The 23,419-nt window shown below is 47.0% G+C and overlaps 1 protein-coding gene across 2 annotated transcripts in view; it reads left to right on the top strand.

Annotated features, from left to right (window-relative positions):
• The first annotated feature begins 3,870 nt into the window (after nt 1-3,870).
• LOC144611497 (cilia- and flagella-associated protein 184-like) overlaps nt 3,871-23,419 on the top strand; it is a 30,356-nt gene continuing 10,807 nt past the window's right edge. Inside the window, exons 1-8 of one of the 2 annotated variants that reach the window (XM_078430629.1) lie at nt 3,871-3,901; nt 5,443-5,479; nt 8,900-9,007; nt 12,226-12,414; nt 14,311-14,360; nt 16,546-16,735; nt 20,338-20,441; nt 21,809-21,959. In XM_078430629.1, coding sequence (XP_078286755.1) covers nt 8,905-9,007; nt 12,226-12,414; nt 14,311-14,360; nt 16,546-16,735; nt 20,338-20,441; nt 21,809-21,959 — 787 coding nt within the window. In that variant the 5' untranslated portion in view covers nt 3,871-3,901; nt 5,443-5,479; nt 8,900-8,904. Of the gene's footprint in view, nt 3,902-3,954; nt 4,032-5,442; nt 5,480-8,899; nt 9,008-12,225; nt 12,415-14,310; nt 14,361-16,545; nt 16,736-20,337; nt 20,442-21,808; nt 21,960-23,419 lie in introns of those variants that run through there. The other variant, XM_078430630.1, reaches the window with a different exon arrangement.

The following is a 23,419-nucleotide window of genomic DNA, read 5'->3' as shown; positions in this document are numbered from 1 at the left end:
TGATGGGATCTCTTGCTTTTATTTGTACTTAAATTAGTATAATATTCTCTGTTTTACTTTGTCACTTCACAATTCCCCTCTGTTCTACAGGAGAAACCATTGTTTGTTTGTAAATTTGAGTAGCTAAATCTATCTTCTCAATCTATAGAGTGCCTTGGTGAGTGCATGCTCATCATTGAAACAGAAGGGTTCAAGTTCAACTTGATGTAAGCTCAGAATTACACACTGACTTGTAGGGTAGTTTTGAAGAGAGACTGCACTGTTGGATGGACCAGGTGGGATGTTAAATTGGGGCTTTCTGCTCCCAGGAGATTATAGAGGGTCCAGCTGTACTCCTTCAGTGAGGAACAGAGCATTTAATTTTGGGGGGCTTTTTATTCCTCAATCAACACTAGTTTAGTTTATACAGCATGGAAACAAACGCTTCAGCCCACAGAGTTCAGTCTGACCATCGATCGCCTATCCCTTCCACTCCCTACACACGAGGGGCAACTTACAGAGGCCAATCAACCTACAAGCATGCAAGTCTTTGAGATGTAGGAAGAAACTGGAACACCCAGAGGAAATCCATGGCATCCATAACAGGAAAAACGTGCAAACTCCACACAGACAGCTCCTGAGATCATGATTAAGTCTAGGTCTCTGCGGCTTTGCGATCTCTCCCTGCCACTGTGCTGCCTCACTAGTAAAAATGGTTATCCCATTTCTGTTCTGGGAATTTATGCTGCCAATTGGCCTCCACATTTCCTACTTTACAACAGATGCTCCCTGTAAAGTATTCCAGTGCTTCAGCATATTCTGAAAGAGTTGCAAAAGGCATAATTGAGATGATAATCTGCCTTTCATTTTGTCTAACTGTTCTGGTGTTTTAACTGGTCCCAATAATCTATGTTGGAAAGAAGGAACTGCAGATGTTGGAAGCTTGAGCAAAACACAAAGTGCAGGAGGAACTCAGTGGGCCAGGCAACATGTGGAGGAAATGGACAGATGATGTTCTGAGTTGGGACACTTCTTCAGACTGATAGTAATGGGGGGGGGGGGGGGGGGGGGAAGAAAGCTGGGACAGATAGGTGGGGGATGGGACAAAGTAGCAAGTGATAGGTTGATACAGGTGAGGGGGTGTTTTGATTAGCAAGTGTGTAGAATAAGGAACAAAGGCTAGAGGTGAAGAGACAAAAGGTGTCAAGGAGAAAGTGAAATGGATATAGGAGAACGAGGGGAATAAAAGGGAATGAAGTACTTGATGGGAGATGAGTCAATGAAGATGGGGTAATAGGGGGAGTATTACTTAAAATTGGAGAATTCTATGTTCATACCTTTGGTTTATAAGCTACTCAAGTGGAATATGAGGTGCTGTTCCTCCAGTTTGTGTTTGCGCTAACTGAAAATGGAGGAGGCTGAGGACTAAGGTTAGGGAGGGTGCTTAAAATGATTAGCTACTGGAAGGTCCAGCAGGCCTTGGTGGACAGAGTGCAAGTGTTCTGCAAAAACAGTCGCCTAGTCTACGTTTGGTCTCGCCAATGTAAAGGAGGCCATGTCGGGAGAACCAGACGCAATAGATGAGGTTTGAAGAATGCTTGTGAACCTCTGTCTCAACTGGAAGGGCCACTGGGGTCCCTGTAGGGAGGTGAGGGAGGAGGTATAGGGACAGGTGTCCCTCTTTACTATAGTTTCCTGTGTTTAGATTTAAAACTCTAGTCCAGTAGGAAACTGATCACAAAGGGCACAAAGTTCTGGAGTAACTCAGCAGAGGGGTCTTGACCCAAAATGTCACCCATTCATTCATGCTCTCCAGGGATGTGCCTGGCTGATCTGTTGTGTTACTCCACAACTTTGTGTCCTTTGGTGTATTAACCAGCATCTGCATTTCTTTGTTTCTGCAGTAAACTGATTACGTTTAAATTCAATATGAATCTCTATAATTTTAAGGTCATCCTAAAAAAATTAAATCTTTTTGCATTAATGGAATATTGCTCCATCTCCATAAAAGATGTGATGTCTGTCCATAAGACAGTGTTGACCCATCACATGTTAACCCATATGTGAGCATGTTAACCCCTCTCATGTTAACCTATCACGTTAGCCCATCATATGTTAACCCATGTGAGCATGTTAATCCACGTGCGTGAGCTTGTTAACCCACGTGTGGGAAGCATGTTAACCCGCGTGTGGGAAGCATGTTAACTCGCGTGTGGAGAAACGTCAACCCACATCTGCGAGCATGTTAACTCACGTGTAGGAAACGTGTTAACCCACGTGTGGGAACCATGTTAACCCACGTGTGGAGAAACATGTTAACCCACGTGTGTGAGCATGTTAACCCAGTGTGTGTTGAGCATGTTAACCAATCACATGTTAACCCAGTGTGTGTGAGCATGTTAACTCATCACATGTTAACCCATCACATGTTAACCCTGTGTATGTGAGCATGTTAACCCATCACATGTTAACCCATCACATGTTAACCCATCACATGTTAACCCATCACATGTTAACCCATCACATGTTAACCCATCACATGTTAACCCATCACATGTTAACCCATCACATGTTAACCCATCACATGTTAACCCATCACATGTTAACCCATCACATGTTAACCCATCACATGTTAACCCATCACATGTTAACTTAGTGTGTGTGAGCATGTTAACCCAGTGTGTGTGGGCATGTTAACCCATCACATGTTAACCCAGTGTGTGTGGGCATGTTAACCCACTGTGTGTGAGCATGTTAACCCAGTGTGTGTGAGCATGTTAACCATCACATGTTAACCCATCACATGTTAACCCATCACATGTTAACCCATCACATGTTAACCCATCACATGTTAACCCATCACATGTTAACCCAGTGTGTGTGTGTTAACCTTTCACCGTCCGGCGCGGTGCTTCAATGTCAGGAGCCCCGACTGCCCCGATGTGGCAACTCCAACAGCCTGACCGCGGGAGAAGACGGCAGTGGAAGAGAAAAAGACATTCTGGCCTTCCATCACAGTGAGGAGGGACTGGAGGAGACTCACTGTGATGGATGTTTCTTTTGTTTGGTGTTGGTTTATGATTGTATGTGTTATTGCATTTTTATTGCTTATTTTTATTGGTCTTATTGTTGAACTGCGGGTAATTTTTCATTTCACTGCACATTTATGTGTATGTGACCTATTGACTATTGACACATGTTAACCCAGTGTGTGTGAGCATGTTAACCCAGTGTGTGTGAGCATGTTAACCCAGTGTGTGGGCATGTTAACCCAGTGTGTGTGAGCATGTTAACTCAGTGCGTGTGAGCATGTTAACCCAGTGCGTGTGGGCATGTTAACCCAGTGTGTGTGGGCATGTTAACCCAGTGTGTGTGGGCATGTTGACCCACTGTGTGGGGGCATGTTAACCCACTGTGTTTGGGCATGTTAACCCAGTGTGTGTGGGCATGTTAACCCAGTGTGTGTGGGCATGTTAACCCAGTGAGTGTGTAGACATGTTAACCCAGTGTGTGTGGGCATGTTAACCCAGTGTGTGTGGGCATGTTAACCCAGTGTGTGTGGGCATGTTAACCCAGTGTGTGTGGGCATGTTAACCCATCACACGTTACCCCAGTGTGTGTGAGCATGTTAACCCAGTGTGTGTGGGCATGTTAACCCAGTGTGTGTGGGCATGTTACCCCAGTGTGTGTGAGCATGTTAACCCAGTGTGTGTGGGCATGTTAACCCAGTGTGTGTGGGCATGTTAACCCAGTGTGTGTGGGCATGTTAACCCAGTGTGTGTGGGCATGTTAACCCAGTGTGTGCGGGCATGTTAACCCGTCTATGGGAGGGACCTGTCCCTTTAAACCCGAGGAGGAGGAAGTAGCCGAGCGGCTGCGATCACCATGGCAACTGAAGTAGCAACAGTGTGAAGCCGGGCAGGTAAATGCGCGGTTACCGGCTTTTACTCGAGATTATTCCCGCAAACGGACACCAAAGTAGTTCCGATTACGACTTAATGCGTCCAACTGTGTATCCCGAGTTTGGGTGAAACAGCTGACCCCCCCCAGCGGTGTGAATATCGATTACTCTAACTTCAAGTGCCCATTGCATCCCCTCTCTCCCCTCCCCACCCTAGGCTAGTCGTTGTTCTAGTCTCACTGTTGTCCTGCTAAGTTTCACTGTACAACTCGATATCACCTTGTTCACAACCAACAGTGGACCATCTCCTTGATCATCGTTATGTTTTTGTTTCAGTCTGAAGAAGGGTCTCGACCCGAAACCTGAAACGTCACCCATTCCTTCTCTCCTGAGATGCTGCCTGACCCGCTGAGTTACTCCAGCATTTTGTGAATAAATACCTTTGTTATGTTTTTGCGTACCTTTCATTCATTTGTTCTACATCTCTCTATTATCACCGTCTATATCTCTCGTTTCCCTTTCCCCTGACTCTCAGTCTGAAGAAGGGTCTCGACCCGAAACCTGAAACGTCACCCATTCCTTCTCTCCAGAGATGCCGCCTGTCCCCGCTGAGTTCCTCCAGCATTTTGTGTCTATCTCCAGAGTGAACCAGCATCTGCAGTTCCTTCCTACCCATTTATAATAAACCAGTTTTATTCTCCACACATACCGAAGGTATTTATTCACAAAATGCTGGAGTAACTCAGCAGGTCAGGCAGCATCTCGGGAGAGAAGGAATGGGTGATGTTTCGGGTCGAGGCCCTTCTTCAGACTCCACACATTCCCATTCACTTCCCACAGTCACACGGTGGCACAGCGGTAGAGTTGCTGCCTCACAGCACCAGAGACCCAGGTTCGATCCTGACTACAGGTGCTGTCTGAACGGAGTTTGTACGTGACCTGCGTGGGCTTTCTCCAAGATCTCCGGTTTCCTCCCACACTCCAAAGACGTACAGGTTTGTAGATTAATTGGCCAAGTTTGTAGGTTAATTGGCCAAGTTTGTAGGTTAATTGGCCAAGTGTGTAGGTTAATTGGCCAAGTGTGTAGGTTAATTGGCCAAGTTTGTAGGTTAATTGGCTTTAGTAAAAATTGTAAAATTGTCCCTAGTGCGTAGAATAGTGTTAGTGTATGTAATTGGGCCCGAGGGCCTGTTTCTGTGCTGTATCTCTAAACTAAACAAAAAAAATAATTCTGCCAGTAATTGACACACAGGGCCATTTACAGCGGCCAGTTTGGGATGTGGGAGAAAATTAGAGAATCTGGGGGAAACCAATGCAGACACCAGGAGAACATGCAAACCCCACACAGCCTTTGTGTCTGGAAGAGGACCTGAATCTTCACACCTGTGGAAAAGAAACAGAGCAAATCAACACACCTTCAGAAGTGTTTGAAGGTTGAGTCTAGCTGTTGCAATGGTCAAATCCCCAATGAATTTGGACCTTTACAAGTATGCAGTGTCCTTGTTGACTCTTATAGAAACATTGATATAAACATTTGACACATTCATTTTCTTCTCTATTAGGAACAGACAGGAACAAACCAACTCCACCCAAAAGAAGGTGAGTGTTACCATATAAACCTGTAGTTGTAAGACTTGGCATGATAACTATATGTATTTCTTTCCTACTGATGATAACAAGATTTTAATTCTAAATTTATTTAATGACTTGATTTTGTATGTATAAGAAAATAACTGCAAATGCTGGTACAAATCGAAGGTATTTATTCACAAAATGCTGGAGTAACTCAGCAGGTCAGGCAGCATCTCGGGAGAGAAGGAATGGGCGACGTTTTGGGTCGAGACCCTTCTTCAGATGCCTCATCTGGCTTTAGTGGATTTGAACTCATACCTTTAGAATAAAAAAATGTCAATCTGTCTTTATTCCTGTAATCGTACCAATTTCAGATACAAATTAATGTTGGATGTGTACTTTTGGTATCAGCCACACTCATTTCAGATGACTCATGACTTCAGATGACTTTATCCAAAGGCATGAGTTCACTAAATCTACTAAAGCAACCGAGGCATACAAAATCAAGGCATCTAATTCATCTAAAATGGATGGTACATTGTTCAGGAAACAACTGGAACCATTTGATATCAGCCATGATCATATTGAATGGCGGTGCAGGCTCGAAGGGCCGAATGGCCTACTCCTGCACCCATTTTCTATGTTTCTATGATATCTTTGAGTCGTAAGCAGAGTTTACAAAAAGATGCTCACATGGTCCAATTCCAGTGCCTTCAAAAGAAGGCAACGTTTTTATTTCTGACCAGCGGATCTTGTAGCAGACGGCAACGGATAATTCCAAAAGCAAACAATATGAGACACTGAGCACTTTATTTCTTCAGGTATTTATACACAAAATGCTGGAGTAACTCAGCAGGTCAGGCAGCATCTCGGGAGAGAAGGAATGGGCGACGTTTCGGGTCGAGACTCTTCTTCAGTCTGAAGAAGGGTCTCGACCCGAAACGTCGCCCATTCCTTCTCTCCCGAGATGCTGCCTGACCTGCTGAGTTACTCTAGCATTTTGTGAATAAATACCTTCGATTTGTACCAGCATCTGCAGTTATTTTCTTACACTTTATTTCTTCAGTTAAGTTCAGTTTAGTTTATTGTCACGCGTACCGAGGTACAGTGAAAAGCTTTTGTGGCGTGCTAACCAGTCAGCAATACATGATTACAATTGATCCATTTGTAGTGTGTAGACACACGATAAGGGAATAACGTTTAGTGCAAGGTAAAGCCAGCAAAGTTCGATCAAGGAATGTCTGATGGTCACCACTGAGGTCAATAGTAGTTCAGCATAGCTTCCTAGTTGTGGTAGGATGATTCAGTTGCCTAATAACATATGGGAAGAAACTGTCCCTGAATCTGGAGGTGTGCGTTTTCACACTTCTATACCTCTTGCCTGATGGGAGAGGGGTGAAGAGGGAGTGGCTGGCTGGGTTTATTCAGCACTTAAGAAATGAGAAGCTCACAATGCCTCATATTATTTAACCAATAAACTACTATTTGAAGTGCAATTCCTGTTGAAATATATCTGCTGATTTACGCAGGTAGTCTGAAGAAGGGTCTCGACCCGAAACGTCGCCCATTCCTTCTCTCCAGAGATGTTGCCTGACCCGCTGAGTTACTCCAGCATTTTTGTGTCCACCTTCGATATAAACCAGCACCTGCAGTTTTCTTTCCTACTGATTTACGCACAACCCTGCAACAAGCAGAAGATGAATGATTAATAATCAGTTTTAAATGTTGAGGAAATGCTATCCAGAATTTCTTCTCTTCCTCAGAAAGTGTTGTTGCATCCAGGCACGTGGATCACAATTTGTTAGGTCCGATTCCTGGCACCTTCAACAATGTAGCACTCTCCAGCTACTGCATTAGATTGAGTCTGAAGAAGGGTTCCGACCTGAAACGTCACCTATTCCTTCTCTTCAGAGATGCTGCCTGACCCGCCGAGTTACGCCAGCATTTTGTGTCTGTCTTCTGCATTAGATCCAACCTAGATTACATACTATTATGTATTACATGCAATGTCTTCTCCTGCATTTTCTGTCACTTAAACTCTTATAGTTAAAAAAAAACCAATGTTCTGGCCCACCCTCATTGCCCAGACTTTTCAGGATGGAATAATTTTAGTCCAGTTCATGAGTAACTCCATACAAAACTATTGACAGGATCAGCCCACATTGGCTTTATTATTCATATATGGGCATCTTAACAAGACCGTATCTATATACTAAAACTCTCGTTTGTTTGTTTGTTTGTTCCTGAACTACAGCCAAAACACTACACAATACCCGACAATTTTAGGCCCACCTTACTCACCCTCGTCCCTTTGGTATTAATGGAAGAAGTTTCATTGAAATCGGTGTTATGTTTTTAAAGCTATTCACATTTTAAAGTTTAAATCTATCTCCTAGGGAGGGGGGATAAGGGGGGTTGAGGGGGATGAAGTGTGGGGGAGGGGGAGGGAGGGGTAGGGGGTGGGGGAGGGGTAGGGGGGTGGAGAGGGGGGAGGGAGGAGGGGGAAGGGAGGGAGGAGGGGAGGGAAGGAGGGGGGAGGGGAGGGAAGGAGGGGGGAGGGGAGGGAAGGAGGGGGGAGGGGAGGAAGCGGTGCTATACCAATGCAGGAGAGGTTTGGGCCCAATGGGTCCACTTGGTCTAGTTTATTCTATATCTCTAATTGCCCTCAAAAAGGTGAGCTACTTGATTGAATAGCTGCAGTCCTTGGTGTAGTTTAGTTTAGAGATACAGCGTGGAAACAGGCCCTTCGGCCCACCGAGTCCGCGCCAACCAACGATCCCCCACACATTAACACTATCCTACACACACACTAGGGACATTTTACATTTATACCAAGCCAATTATCCTACAAACCCATACGTCTTTGGAGTGTGGGAGGAAACCGAAGATCTCGGAGAAAACCCACGCAGGTACCCAGGGTTGGCAAGATGCTACGAAGAGTGGCTTAAGTGATGAACTCCAGTGCATTTCATGCATGATGCACCATAGTTTGGAAAAAGCAAAGTTGAGCTGTTATTGATGGTGTTAATGGCTGCCTTGTCTATCATGTGTAGGAAAATAACTGCAGATGCTGGTACAAATCGAAGGTATCACAAAAAGCGGGTCAGGCAGCATCTCAGGAGAGAAGGAATGGGTGACGTTTCAGGTCAAGACCCTTCTTCAGACTAATGGACCGTCAGACCTTGTCGATCATGGTCAGGCGATTCCTATTGCACTTATCATGCCTTAGAACAGTGACTGCGCCTTAGACAGTGATGAATGTTGGCGAAGGCATGAGATGGTGAAAGTACTTTGTAAAAGCATGATCTTTTAACCTTCTATACAATTTTTAATATAATATATATTGATTGTCCCATAATATAAAGAGGCAGGTCTTGGTGAATACTCGAGTGTAGCGTTTGTTTTAAAGTTTATTGTGAAAAAGTGCTTTATTTTATTCACCTTTAGATAAAATGATTCAAGAAGAAAATGAAGAAGAGGAAGAAGAGGAATCAGGATCTATGCAGAAAGAACCTCCAGTCAGCTCTTCGGGGCTGACTGAGACTAGTGAGAAAGGTGAGAAGGAGTATGTATCTGTCTGTCTGTCTGTCTGTCTGTCTGTCTGTCTGTCTGTCTGTCTGTCTGTCTGTCTGTCTGTCTGTCTGTCTGTCTGTCTGTCTGTCTGTCTGTCTGTCTGTCTGTCTGTCTGTCTGTCTGTCTGTCTGTCTGTCTGTCTGTCTGTCTGTCTGTCTGTCTGTCTGTCTGTCTGTCTGTCTGTCTGTCTGTCTGTCTGTCTGTCTGTCTGTCTGTCTGTCTGTCTGTCTGTCTGTCTGTCTGTCTGTCTGTCTGTCTGTCTGTCTGTCTGTCTGTCTGTCTGTCTGTCTGTCTGTCTGTCTGTCTGTCTGTCTGTCTGTCTGTCTGTCTGTCTGTCTGTCTGTCTGTCTGTCAGTCAATCAATCAATCAATTAATTAATTGATTAATTAGTCAATCAATCAATCAATCAATTAATTAATTAATCAATTAATTAATCAATTAATTTTTATTTGTATAGCACATTTAAAAACAACCCACATTGACCAAAGTGCTGTACATCTGATTAGGTACTAAGGAAAAAAATGAAACATACAGTAGCACACAAACAGTTCACAGCGCCTCCTCAATGAGCCTCAGACGCTAGGGAGTAGAAATAGGTTTTGAGCCTGGACTTAAAGGAGTCGATGGAGGAGGCAGTTCTGATGGGGAGAGGGATGCTGTTCCACAGTCTAGGAGCTGCAACCGCAAAAGCGCGGTCACCCCTGAGCTTAAGCCTAGACCGCGGGATAGTGAGTATGTATCTGGCTATGTGTGCACGATAAACTCTGCACCTCCCCTCAGAGAGAGATAGAAATGCCACCATTCACACAGTTGACCATTTTAATTTAGTTTGGAGATACAGCACGGAAACGGGTCCTTCGGCCCACCGAGTCCGTGCCAACCAGTGATCCCCGCACACTAGCACTGTCCCACACACACCAGGGAACAATTTGCACATTTATACCAAGCCAATTAGTCTACAAACCTGTACGTCTTTGGAGTGTGGGAGGAAATAGGAGCTTCAATAGACAATAGACAATAGGTGCAGGAGTAGGCCATTCAGCCCTTCGAGCCAGCACCGCCATTCAATGCGATCATGGCTGATCACTCTCAATCAGTACCCCGTTCCTGCCTTCTCCCCGTACCCCCTCACTCCGCTATCCTTAAGAGCTCTATCCAGCTCTCTCTTGAAAGCATCCAACGAACTGGCCTCCACTGCCTTCTGAGGCAGAGAATTCCACACCTTCACCACCCTCTGACTGAAAAAGTTCTTCCTCATCTCCGTTCTAAATGGCCTACCCCTTATTCTTAAACTGTGGCCCCTTGTTCTGGACTCCCCCAACATTGGGAACATGTTATCTGCCTCTAATGTGTCCAATCCCCTAATTATCTTATATGTTTCAATAAGATCCCCCTCATCCTTCTAAATTCCAGTGTATACAAGCCCAATCGCTCCAGCCTTTCTTCCCGAAGAAAACCCATACAGGTCACGGGGAGAAGGTATAAACTCTGTACAGACAAGCCTCTGTAATCAGGATCGAACCCGGGTTTCTGGCACTTTGGTTAACCGTGTAAGGGAAACGTTACTGGTCAAATACACCTGTTGCCTTTGTCACAAGCTTGCTGGGATGCTTAGATTTTGTAGTCATAGAGACTAAACATACAGCACAGAAATGAACCCAGGGTTTACCAAGACCCTGCCAACCATCAGGCACCCACCCTTTGCTAATCCTACACGAATCCATTTCTTATTCTCAAATTTCCCATCAACCTGCTCTAGATTCCACCATTCACCTACATGGTCAGGACAAATCACACAGGCTAATTAACCTATCAACCTGCCCGTCTTTGGAATGTGAAAGGAAACTGGCACATCTGAAGAGACCCATACGGTCGCAGGGAGAATGTGCGTACTCCACACAGACAGCAGCCGAGGTCAGGATTGACTCAGTAGCACAGCGGTAGAGCTATTGCCTCACAGCGCCAGAGACCCCGGTTCGATCCCGACTACGGGTGCTGTCTGTACGGAGTTTGTACGTTCTCCCCGTGACCCGCGTGGGTTTTCTCTGAGATCTTCGGTTTCCTCCCACACTCCAAAGATGTGCAGGTTCCCAGGTTAATTGACTTGGTGTAAATGTAAAATTGTCCCTTGTGTGTGCAGGGTGGTGTTAACGTGCAGGGATCGCTGGTCGGCGTGGACTCGATGGGCCGAAGGGTCTGTTCCCGCGCTGTATCTTTAAACTAATCTAAACAGCATTTCTGCCAGCGACGTAACTGTGCTGTCCTAATTTTGTTTTAGAGATGGAGCATGGAAACAGGCCCTTCAGCGAATCTAGTCTGCATTGGCCAGCGATCACCCTTAGACTAGTTCCATCCTACACACTAGAGGCAATTTATAGAAGCCAAAGAACGGGCAAACCTGCACATCTTTGGAATGTGGGTGGAAACCGGAGCACCCGGTGAAAAGCCACGCGGACACAAGGGGAACATACAAACTCCGTACGCGTTGTCAGGATTGAACCCGGATTCTGCCGCTGAGCCCCTGTGCCACCCCTGCTGTACTGTAACGTTACAGTACCTGCAGATCCTTGCGTTTGAGGCAGCAGACGTTATGTGATGCCCTCCAGGCGCTGTAGCCAGTGCAATGTGCTGTTGTCGAGGGCCGTGAGGCCTATCCCTCCACCAGGGGGGCGGAGGACAGCGCAGTCGAACACGACGTGCCGCGCTGTTTGCTGGTCTGCCCCACACACGCAGGCTGCTGACGGACGCAACCCCCAACGATGCATGTTGGCGTTGATCCGGCCGACCCCTGTACGGAGCCGGCTCAGGGCGACCCACACTTTGCGGGGCGTGTCCGAGCCGGGTGGAACTGTGGTGTTCGGTGCGACAGTGAATTCAGGAGGTGGCGATGTCTGTTCCCAGCTGGTTCTCCATGCTCCTAGTATGTTGAAACCGGAGCCACAGAGGGTCGCTGCCTGACGGGAGAAAGGGCAGATAATCACATCTGAGACTAAAGAGACGCATAGGGGGAATGGAGGGAGGTGAGGAGCATTGTGGTGGAGCTTATTATCCAATCTGACTGTGCTTAGGTTGGGAGAGGCACTGACAATTGCCACGGAACAATTCTAGGCACACGCTTTATTTTCAAGCGGCTAATTATATATTCAGTCCCAGTGCTCTTGACATCTTCTGGAAATAATGTGAACGGTTTTGTTTCCAGTTTCCAAGCCGGTCGACGAAACAACAGAAGATACCGAGCAATTGATGATTTCTGAACTAAATGCAGACGAAGACGTGGTGGAAATCAGTCTGTTGTCTCCTAGCGAGCAGATTTCCCAAGAATTTCAAGTGTCGAAAAGCGATGAAGCATTACTAACGGAAAAGGAAAGTGAAATGAGCAGCAGTATTGGTATGTTTGTCCTTGTGAGTAAAAATGTGGGAGCAATCCAAGACTTGGTCATCCCTAAGTGGTAGGCACAAAAAAGCTGGAGTACCTCCAGATTTTTGTGTCTTTCTTCGGTTTAAACCAGCATCTGCCGTTCCTTCCTACACAGGAAGCAATCAGTTTTGCTCCAGTCCAGTCTTGCAGTTGTACAGGGCCCTAGTGAGACCGCACCTGGAGTACTGTGTGCAGTTTTGGTCTCCAAATTTGAGGAAGGACTTTCTTGCTATTGAGGGAGTGCAGCTTAGGTTCACTAGGTTAATTCCCGGAATGGCGGGACTGTCATATGTTGAAAGACTGGAGCGACTGGGCTTGTATACACTGGAATTTAGAAGGATGAGAGGGGATCTTACTGAACCCATACGATTATTAAGGGATTGGACACGCTAGAGGCAGGAAACATGTTCCCAACGTTGGGGGAGTCCAGAACCAGGGGCCACAGTTTAAGAATAAGGGGTAAGAATAAGTTTAAGAATGTTCCATTTAGAACAGAGATGAGGTTTTTCAGTCAGAGAGTTGTGAATCTGTGGAATTCTCTGCCTCAGAAGGCAGTGCAGGCCAATTCTCTGAATGCATTCAAGAGAGAGCTAGATAGAGCTCTTAAGGATAGCGTAGTCAGGGGGTATGGGGAGAAGGCAGGAACGGGGTACTGATTGAGAATGATCAGCCATGATCACATTGAATGGCGGTGCTGTCTCGAAGGGCCGAATGGCTTCCTCCTGCACCTATTTTCTATGTTTTCTATGTTTCTAAAACCCACGCCTGTGGAATAGATTTTAATTTCTGCTTTGGCCGTCAAACAAACAACAGCTTGGTAGTCCCTTCTGAAACGAAGAACGAAGAGACTGAATTTAGTGTTTCCATTTAATACAATTGTCGTTCTGCTTGAGGGCAGACTCAATCTGTTGCTTCCACATGTAAATGTGCAGGAATTATCCCACAACTAGAATAAATCGAGCGTCTTGGAGGAAACTTTTTTTTAAAAGGGGGAACAAAAATTAAAAAAATACTTAGAATTATAACCACCCCACTTACTGTGGAAGGGATTTCTCATTAATTTCGTTTTAGTTAACTGCCATAAGCTGACAGTGTAAGAAAATAACTGCAGATGCTGGTACAAATCGAAGGTATTTATTCACAAAATGCGGGAGTAACTCAGCAGGTCAGGCAGCATCTCAGGAGAGAAGGAATGGGTGACGTTTCGGGTCGAGACCCTTCTTCAGACTGATGTCAGGGGGGCGGGACAAAGGAAGGATATAGGTGGAGATAGGAAGACAGTGGGAGATCTGGGAAGGAGGAGGGGAAAGAGAGGGACAGAGGAACTATCTAAAGTTGGAGAAGTCAATGTTCATACCGCTGGGCTGCAAGCTGCCCAGGCGAAATATGAGGTGACAAGTCGTATAATCTCCTGAGTGCAGAATGTGAATTAAACTTAGAAAATGTGAGGAAAAGTCAAAGCACGAAACAATAATTAATGACAAGGTTGACGGTTTTAGGTCTGTAAACTGGTGAGGGAAGGAAAGGTGAGATGGAAAGAATAGTTTCCATGGGTGCCGGGGGTTATTGGGAGAAGGCAGGAGAATGGGGTTAGGAGGGAGAGAAAGATCAGCCACGATGGAATGGCGGAGTGGACTTGATGGGCCGAATGGCCCAATTCTGCTCCTATCACTTATGAAAAGTTAAAAAGGGGGGGAATGTAGGATGAGCCTTGATTGCGATTTAATTAAATTGAATAAAGGAGAAGGAATGTGTGGGGATGAGGCAGAACAAGGAAGGGTAACTTTAACTTTGTCAACTTCATGAATTTGGATGTTTTTATTTATTCTAGAAGCTGTAATATTAACTGACTGTGTTTTAATTCAGCTGAAGGAGAGAAAAGAATGGGCCTGAAAGTGATTATTACAAAGACTACTGTGAGTACCCATTCCTGTTTTGCAAAATTAATCTGTGGTTTAAAAAAATATTGTGGTAAATAAGAGAGGTAAACTACATACACAGAAAGTTATAGGGAGACAAAGGTTGGTGGGTGTCGGGAATGAGCTGCCAGAGGAGGTAGTTGAGGCTGGGACTATCCCAACGTTTAAGAAACATTTAGACAGGTACATAGGACAGGTTTAGAACTGAGATGAGGAAAAACTTTTTCAGTCAGAGAGTTGTGAATCTGTGGAATTCTCTGCCTCAGAAGGCAGTGGAGGCCAATTCTCTGAATGAATTCAAGAGAGAGTTGGATAGAGCTCTTAAGGATAGCGGAGTCAGGGGGTACGGGGAGAAGGCAGGAACGGGGTACTGATTGAGAATGATCAGCCATGATCACAGTGAATGGCAGTGCTGGCTCGAAGGGCCGAATGGCCTCCTCCTGCACCTATTGTCTATTGTCTATATGGACCAAAAGCAGGCAGGTGGGATTAGTGTAGGTGGGACATGTTGGCCTGAGTGGGCAAGTTGGGCAGAGGGACCTGTTTCCATACTCTATGAAAGATGAAGCTGTGGTGATGGTGATGCACATGACAAAGTGTCAGGTTGGAAATGTCAGCAAGTACCAGGTTGAATAGAAGACAATCGGAAGGGAAGTGAAAATTAAGAGAAGACAGACACAAAATGCTGCAGTAACTCAGCGGGGCAGGCAGCATCTCTGGATAGAAGGAATGGGCGACGTTTTGGGTCGAGGCCCTTCCTCAGACACGATAAAGTCTTGAGAGTTTAGTTTAGTCTTAAGAGAGTTTAGTTTAGTTTATTGTCACGTGTACTGAGGTACAGTTTTGTTGCGTGCTAACCAGTCGGTGGAAAGACAATATGAGGAGGGGGACGTGGGTCGGCGGGTGACGTAGGAGGCCCTGCAGCAGCCTGGGGCTCGCCTGGATCGGGAGCCGCTCCAGTACATCCAGCGCCCGGACTGGACTTTGGACTTTTGGACATTTACTTTTTCTTTTGTAAATGGCGCCAAAATATGGCGACAGGTTACAAGAATTTCACTATGCAGTGCATAGGTGACAATAAAGAACCATTGAACCATTGAATGGCGGTGCTGGCTCGAAGGGCCGAATGGCCTCCTCCTGCACCTATTGTCTATTTTCTATTGAACTCCTGCTGAAGCCAAGAGACGTGGTGACCTTCTATTCTGTGTCCCAGTATCACACTGTTGTACATTTACCAATCACCAGGGGAACCATTGTATATCTTGCATTTGACTGAGGAAACTTGAGTAGGATGTACACCTAGGTAAGCATAAGCACTGAAGGCTGGGAATAAGAAATGCATTCTAATATTTGCACAGATGGATTAACATCAATGTAGAATGTACTGTGGCTAGGCAATGGCAAATGTGATGAATTCACTGCAACCCACGTCCAATCTGTTAATAGTTTCCACCAGATATTCTACTGGAGATAAATGGGTCTACTGTGGATAGGGTGAGCAGCTTTAAATACCTGGGATTCCACGTCAAAGAGGATCTGACATGGACACCACACATTGCCGCACTGGTGGGTAAGGCAAGGCAGCGCCTTTACCACCTCAGACAGCTGAGGAAATTCAGAGTGTCTCTGAGGATCCTTCATTGCTTCTACTCTGGGGCTGTAGAGAGCATCCTGTCCGGCAACATCACAGTCTGGTTTGGGAACAGCTCTGCCCAGGACAGGATGGCCCTGCAGAGAGTAGTGCGTTTGGCAGAACGCACCATGGGAACTACACTCGCCCCCCTGCAGGACCTATACATCAGGAGGTGCAGATCGAGAGCGAGCAACATTATGAGGGACCCCTGCCACCCCAGTAACGGACTGTTCCAGCTGCTACGGTCAGGCAAACGCCTCCGCTGTCACGCTGTGAAAACGGAGAGGATGAGACGGAGTTTCTTCTCACAGGCCATCAGGACTGTTAACTATTATAACTCCAGGGACTAAATTTTGTCTTTTCTGTATTAACTTTAATTTATATGCTGTAACTGTAATTCTTTTTTTCGCACAATCCGCAGGCATTGCCACTTTCATTTCACTGCACATCGTGTATGTGTACGTGACAAATAAACTTGACTTGACTTGACTGCTTTAGTGATCTGTCAGTTTCATTCACACTGTTTAATCTTTATCCATTACTAATCAGAGTGATGAAGCAAGTGAAACCGGAAAATCTACCACGACTGCTATCCCCAGTACCGAGAGCTTTACAGAAGAGGAGAGGGGAGAATCTATGCGTACAACTGGTGCAGATATATCTCGTGAGGATACTTCTGTGGAGATGGAATTTACAAGTGGTCTACCAACCATTGAACCTGTGACACCCGAGGGAGAAGGTATTATCAGCATTCAAATGATCGGCACAGAGTGAATTATGTATTTAGAAAGTTACTACCAAAGATACTAGAGGAACAAGATAGACCACTCAACCCTAAAAACCGTAGTACGTCATGGCGCCATTTTAGTCGGCAGAAACTTGCAGAAACATTTAAAAAGAAAAATAACCAAAATCTGTGAATTGATAGGTGAGATATATTCTGCATTTGAATGGTATCATCACACATACTGTTCCCCCAAAACACTGATTACACTGCGAGAGGCAGAGCGAACGGTGGGTTTTGCTTACTAAAATGGCTCCTTTGCGTACTACACTTCAGTATAGGCGATTTCAACAAAGTGGTCCATCTTGTTCCTCTAGTATCTTTGGTTACAACTTCTGATTGGGATGGATAATGTGGGTCATCAAGGAAACCAGAACCACTATCAAAGGTTAGGTTGAAGCGGACGGCACAGTGGTGCAGCGGTAGAGTAGCTGCCTTGCAGCGCCGGAGGCCTGAGTTTGATTTATTCACAAAATGCTGGAGTAACTCAGCAGGTCAGGCAGCATCTCGGGAGAGAAGGAATGGGTGACGTTTCGGGTCGAGACCCTTCTTCAGACTGATGTCGGGGGTGGGACAAAGGAAGGATATAGGTGGAGACAGGAAGATAGAGGGAGCTCTGGGAAGGAGGAGGGGAAGGGAGGGACAGAGGAGCTATCTGAAGTTGGAGAAGTCGACGTTCATACCACCGGGCCGCAAACTGCCCAGGCGAAATATGAGGTGCTGCTCCTCCAATTTCCGGCGGGCCTCACTATGGCACTGGAGGAGGCCCATGACAGAGAGGTCAGACTGGGAATGGGAGGGGGAGTTAAAGTGCTGGGCCACCGGGAGATCAGTTGCGTTAATGCGGACCGAGCGCAGGTGTTCAGCGAAGCGATCGCCGAGCCTGCGCTTGGTTTCGCCGATATAGATAAGTTGACATCTAGAGCAGCGGATGCAATAGATGAGGTTGGAGGAGGTGCAGGTGAACCTCTGTCTCACCTGGAAAGAATGTTTGGGTCCTTTGATGGAGTTGAGGGGGGAGGTAAAGGGACAGGTGTTGCATCTCGTGCGGTTGCAGGGGAAAGTGCCCAGGGTTGGGGTGGTTTGGGTAGGAAGGGACGAGTGGACCAGGGAGTTACGGAGGGAACGGTCTCTGCGGAACGCAGAGAGGGGAGGGGATGGGAAGATATGGCCAGTGGTGGGGTCCCGTTGTAGGTGACGGAAATGTTGGTGGATGATATGTTGGATCCGCTGGCTGGTGGGGTGGAAGGTGAGAACGAGGGGGATCCTGTCCTTGTTGCGAGTGGGGGGATGGGGAGCAAGAGCGGAGCTGCGGGATGTAGAAGAGACCCTAGTGAGAGCCTCATCTATAATGGAGGAGGGGAAGCCCCGTTTTCTGAAAAACAAGGACATCTCGGAAGCCCTAGTCTGAAACACCTCATCCCGGGCGCAGATGCGGCGTAGACGGAGGAATTGGGAGTAGGGGATAGACTTTTTGCAGGGGACCGGGTGGGAAGAAGTGTAGTCCAGATAGCTGTGCGAGTCGGTGGGCTTGTAATAAATGTCCGTCACTAGTTTTTCTCCTGTGATGGAGATGGTGAGGTCCAGAAACGGGAGGGAGATGTCAGAGATAGTCCAGGTATATTTAAGGGCAGGATGGAAATTGGAGGTGAAGTGTATAAAGTCAGTGAGTTCTGCATGGGTGCAAGAGGTAGCACCAATGCAGTCATCGATGTAGCGGAGGTAGAGTTCGGGGATGGGGCCAGTGTACGTCTGGAACAGGGATTGTTCGACGTACCCGACAAAGAGGCAGGCGTAGCTGGGGCCCATGCGAGTGCCCATAGCTACGCCTCTGGTTTGGAGGAAGTGGGAGGAGTCAAAGGAGAAGTTGTTGAGGGTAAGAACCAGCTCTGCTAGGCGGAGGAGAGTGTTGGTCGATGGGGATTGGCTGGTTCTACGGTCGAGGAAGAAACGGAGGGCTTCAAGACCATCCTTGTGGGGGATGGAAGTGTAGAGTGACTGGACATCCATGGTGAAAATGAGGGAGTGGGGGCCTGGGAACCGGAAGTTATCCAGGAGATGGAGAGCGTGTGAGGTGTCTTGGACGTAGGTGGGGAGGGATTTGACCAGGGGGGATAGGATGGAGTCGAGGTAGGTAGAGATAAGTTCGGTGGGGCATGAGCAGGCAGAGACAATAGGTCTGCCGGGACAATTGTGTTTGTGGATTTTGGGTAGGAGGTAGAATCGGGCCGTGTGGGGCTGGGGAACTATGAGATTGGAGGCACTGAGGGGTAGTTCGCCGGAGTTGGTGAGGTCGGTGATGGTGCTGCTGATGAAGGTCTGGTGTTTATCGGTGGGGTCATGGTCCAGGGATAGGTAGGAAGAGGTGTCTGATAGTTGTCGTCTGGCCTCGGTGCGGTAGAGGTCAGCACGCCAGACTACCACAGCCCCTCCCTTGTCAGCGGGTTTAATTATTAAGTCCGGGTTATTGCGGAGTGAGTTGAGGGCTGCACGTTCAGGAGGGGAGAGGTTAGAGTTAGTCAGGGGAGTGGAAAATTTGAGGCGGCCGATGTCACGCCGGCAGTTTGAAATAAAAAGTTCTAGTGGGGGTAGATCCTGGCCACGGGTGCTGTCTGTGCGGAGTTTGCACGTTCTCCCCGTGAACGCATGGGTTTTCTCCGGGTGCTCCGGTTTCCTCCCACATTGCAAAAGCGTACAGGTTTGTAGGTTAATTGGCTTCCGTAAATTGTCCCTAGTGTGTGGGATAGTGCTAGTGTACAGGGTGATCGCTGGTCGGCACGGACTCGGTGGGCCGAAGAGCCTGTTTCCACACTGCATCTCTAAAGAAAAGTATTAAAAGATTGATAGTTCTTGATGAGTCAGGAGAATGGGGTTGAGAGGAAAAAATAGATCAGGCTTGATCAAATGGCGGAGCAGACCTGATGGGCCGAATGGCCTAATTCTGCAGTTATGCCTTATGATCTAATGAAACTTTGAGGTTCTTCTTTTTAAACCTGAAACAAAAATTGGTCAGGCTGCCCTGCAGTCATGCACGTTAAGAATAAGGGGCAGACCATTTGGGACTGAGGTGAGGAAAAACATTTTCACCCAGAGAGTTGTGAATCTGTGGAATTCTCTGCCACAGGAGGCAGTGGAGGCCGATTCACTGGATATGTTCAAGAGAGAGTTAGATTTAGCACTTGGGGCTAAAGGAATCAAGGGATATGTGAAGAAAGCAGGAACGGGGTACTGATTTTGGATGATCAGCAATGATCATATTGAATGGCGGTGCTGGCTGGAAGGGCCGAATGGCCTGCTCCTGCACCTATTTTCTATGTTTCTATGTTATCCACATCAGTTCTTGTGCACTCGTTGTGGAGACACTGCGACCAGGAGCATCTGTGCATTCAGCTTCATCATCTTCGAAGGTTGGGTCTGATCCGAGCGTTTCTTTATAATTGGAAGGCTCGTTTTTAACGGTGTTGAAGGATTTGTACTTTAGAATTCAGAACTGTAACAATGAAATGTCCGTGCCGGTCAAGAGCTCACTTTATAAAGTGCTTCTCGTGTTTTGGTAGCAACATCTATGGCCGAGGAGGAGGAGGAGGAGGAAGAGATAGAAGAAGACGAAGAAACGAAACAGAGAAAACTTGAGCGTTTCAAATTGGAATTGAGATATAAAGTAAATCTCTTTTTATTTGACTTCCTTTCCGATGGTTCACATTGGATCCTTAGACCCACTCAGTGTTTGGTTTCATCACTTTTCCTACTTCTCATATTCCTCATCTTTTGTCATCTATTCCTCTGGGTAGTTGCTCTCCAAGACCGACCGCTCCCACAACCCAAGTCGCACCTGGAGATCAAACAGATACTCAGCACTCTGATAAGATCGGTGGGCAGGCAGCACGGTGGCACAGCGGTAGAGTCGCTGCCTTGCAGTGCCAGATACCCAGGTTTGATCCTCTCTAACTTTAGATAGTCCCTCTCTTTCCCTCCCCCTTCCCAGTTCTCCCTCTGCCTTCCTGTCTCCACCTTTCTTTGTCCCGCCCCCCCTGACATCAGTCTGAGGAAGGGTCTCGACCCGAAACGGCACCCATTCCCTCTCTCCTAGATGCTGCCTGACCCGCTGAGTTACTCCAGCATTTTGTGATACCTTCGATTTGTACCAGCATCTGCAGTTATTTTCCTACACTGACTATGGGTGCTGTCTGTACAGAGTTTGTATGTTCTTCCCGTGACCTGCGTGGGTTTTCTCCGGGTGCTCCGGTTTCCTCTCACACTCCAAAGACGTACAGGTTTTGTGGGTTAGTTTTCATATTTATTTTCATATTTCAGATACAGCGTGGAAACAGGCCTTTTCGGCCCACCAAGTCCGCACCGCCCAGCGATCCCCGCACATTAACACTATCCTACACACACTAGGGACAATTTTTTTTTTTTACATGTAAATTGCCCCTAGTGTGTGTAGGACAGTGCTCGTGTGCGGGGATCGCTGGTCGGCGCGGACTCGGTGGGCCGAAGGGCCTGTTTCCGCGCTGTATCTCCAAACTAAACAATATAGGAGCTGAGGGGGGGATTTCTTTAGTCAGAGGGCGGTGAATCTGTGGAATTCATTGCCACAGATGGCTGTGGAGGCCACGTCAATGGATATTTTTAAGGTGGAGATTGAATAGTGCGGGTGTCAGGGGTTACGGGGAGAAGGCAGGAGAATGGGGCTGAGAGGGAGAGATAGGTCAGCCATGATTGAATGGCACAGTAGAGTCGATGGACCGAATGGCCTTAAATTCCGCTCCAACAACTTATGAACCATGTGCTGCCCATTGCCCGTGCAGATTGTGGTGAGCTGTCTCCTGGAACTGTGGTCCTTCTGATGAAGGTTCTTCCAGGTTTAACATGTAATTTGCCCCTAGTGTGTGTAGGACAGTGCTCGTGTGCGGGGATCGCTGGTCGGCGCAGGCTCGGTGGGCCATGGGCCCTGTTTCCGCACTGTGCATCTAAACTAAACTAACCACAGGAGGTTGAAGCTCTTTTTCTTCCATTGTTATTCAGGATTTGCTTGAAGAACACACGAGGGTGAAGCGTCATAATAACCTCATACAAAATAAACTAGCTGATTACTATAAGAAGAAAGCGGAGGAATCAAAGATTGAGTTGAAGAAACCCCAAGCAGATTATGATCAGCGATACGCGAAATTCATGGGTAAGGCAAGAAAATCAGGGCATGAAAAGGATTGTCTGTCAAGAAAACATTGTGCTGTAAGTCTCGGGAATTGGGGAGTGATTATTTAGAATAGTGGGATATAATGCCAGGCGACTGGACTGTGTCGTCTTCTGTATGTTGCTGGGGCTGTGCTCATTCAAGCCAATGGGAGCATTTGTACACGCAACTTGTCCCGAATACGGGTGCCGTCTGTACGGAGTTTGTACGTTCTCCCCGTGACCTGCGTGGGCTTTCTCCGAGACCTTCAGTTTCCTCCCACACTCCAAAAGACGTGCAGGTTTGGAGGTTTTTCGGCATGGGTTGCATTTCGGGTCGAGACTGAAGTTTGAAGAAGGGTCTCGACCCGAAACATCACCCATTCCTTCTCTCCAGAGATGCAGCCTGACCCGCTGAGTTACTCCCGCTTTTTGTGTCTATCTCTGATATGTCTAGTTCCATTTATGTATTCAGCACATCTTTGGGGCATATTGAGGGCGGCACGGTGGTGCAGCAGGTGGAGCTGCTCCCTCACGGTGACTGAAACCTTAGTTCGATCCTTTGCGACCGGTGCTGTCTGTGCGGAGTTTGTACGTTCTCCCTCTGACCACATGGAATTTCTCCGGGTGCTCCGGTTTCCTCCCACATTCCAAAGGCGTGCAGCTTTGTAGATTCATGGGCCACTGTAAACTACCCCTAGTGTGTAGGACATTAAACTAACGTGTGGGCAATCGATGGTTGGCGTGACTAAGGTGGGTTGAAGGGCCTGTTTCCACGTTGTATCGCTAAACTAATCTAAATTAAACTACACAGAAGTTTAGGAGCAGAATTAGGCCATTCGGCCCATCAAGTCTACTCCGCCATTCATTCATGGCCGATCTATCTTTTCCACTCAACCCCATTCTCCTGGCATCTCCACATAACCCCTGGCACCTGTACTGATCAAGAATCTGCCAATCTCCCCCTTAAAAATATCCACTGACTCGGCCTCCACTGACTCTGTGGCAATGAATTCCACAGATTCACCACCCTCTGACTAAAGAAATTCCTCCTCATCTCCTTTCTGAGCTCAGTTAGATCCACTGGGAAGTGCACCTGTATGTGTGTGTGTGTGTGTGCATATGTGTGCGTGCGTGTATGTGTGTGCGTGTGTATGTGTGCATGTGTGTACGTGTGTGTGCATGTGCGTTTGTATGTGTGCGCATGCATGTGTGTATGCATGTGTGCGTGCTTGTATATGCCTGTGTGTGTGTGTGTGTGTGTGTGTGCATGCGTGTGTGTGTATGTGTGCTTGCGTGTATGTGTGTGCGCTGCGTGAGTGTATGCTTGTGCGTGCGTGTGTCTGTGTGTGTGTGCATGCGTGTCAGTTATGCGCAGAATTCCATTTGGACAGCTAGCAGCTTTTTGACTCTGTTCACATTAATATAGAGTGAGCATGTGTTACAGGACAAGTTCCCGAGTGC

Source organism: Rhinoraja longicauda, chromosome 40 (assembly GCF_053455715.1).
Source record: "Rhinoraja longicauda isolate Sanriku21f chromosome 40, sRhiLon1.1, whole genome shotgun sequence".
Lineage (NCBI taxonomy): Eukaryota > Metazoa > Chordata > Chondrichthyes > Rajiformes > Arhynchobatidae > Rhinoraja > Rhinoraja longicauda.
This window is presented reverse-complemented; position numbering and strand designations above follow the sequence as displayed.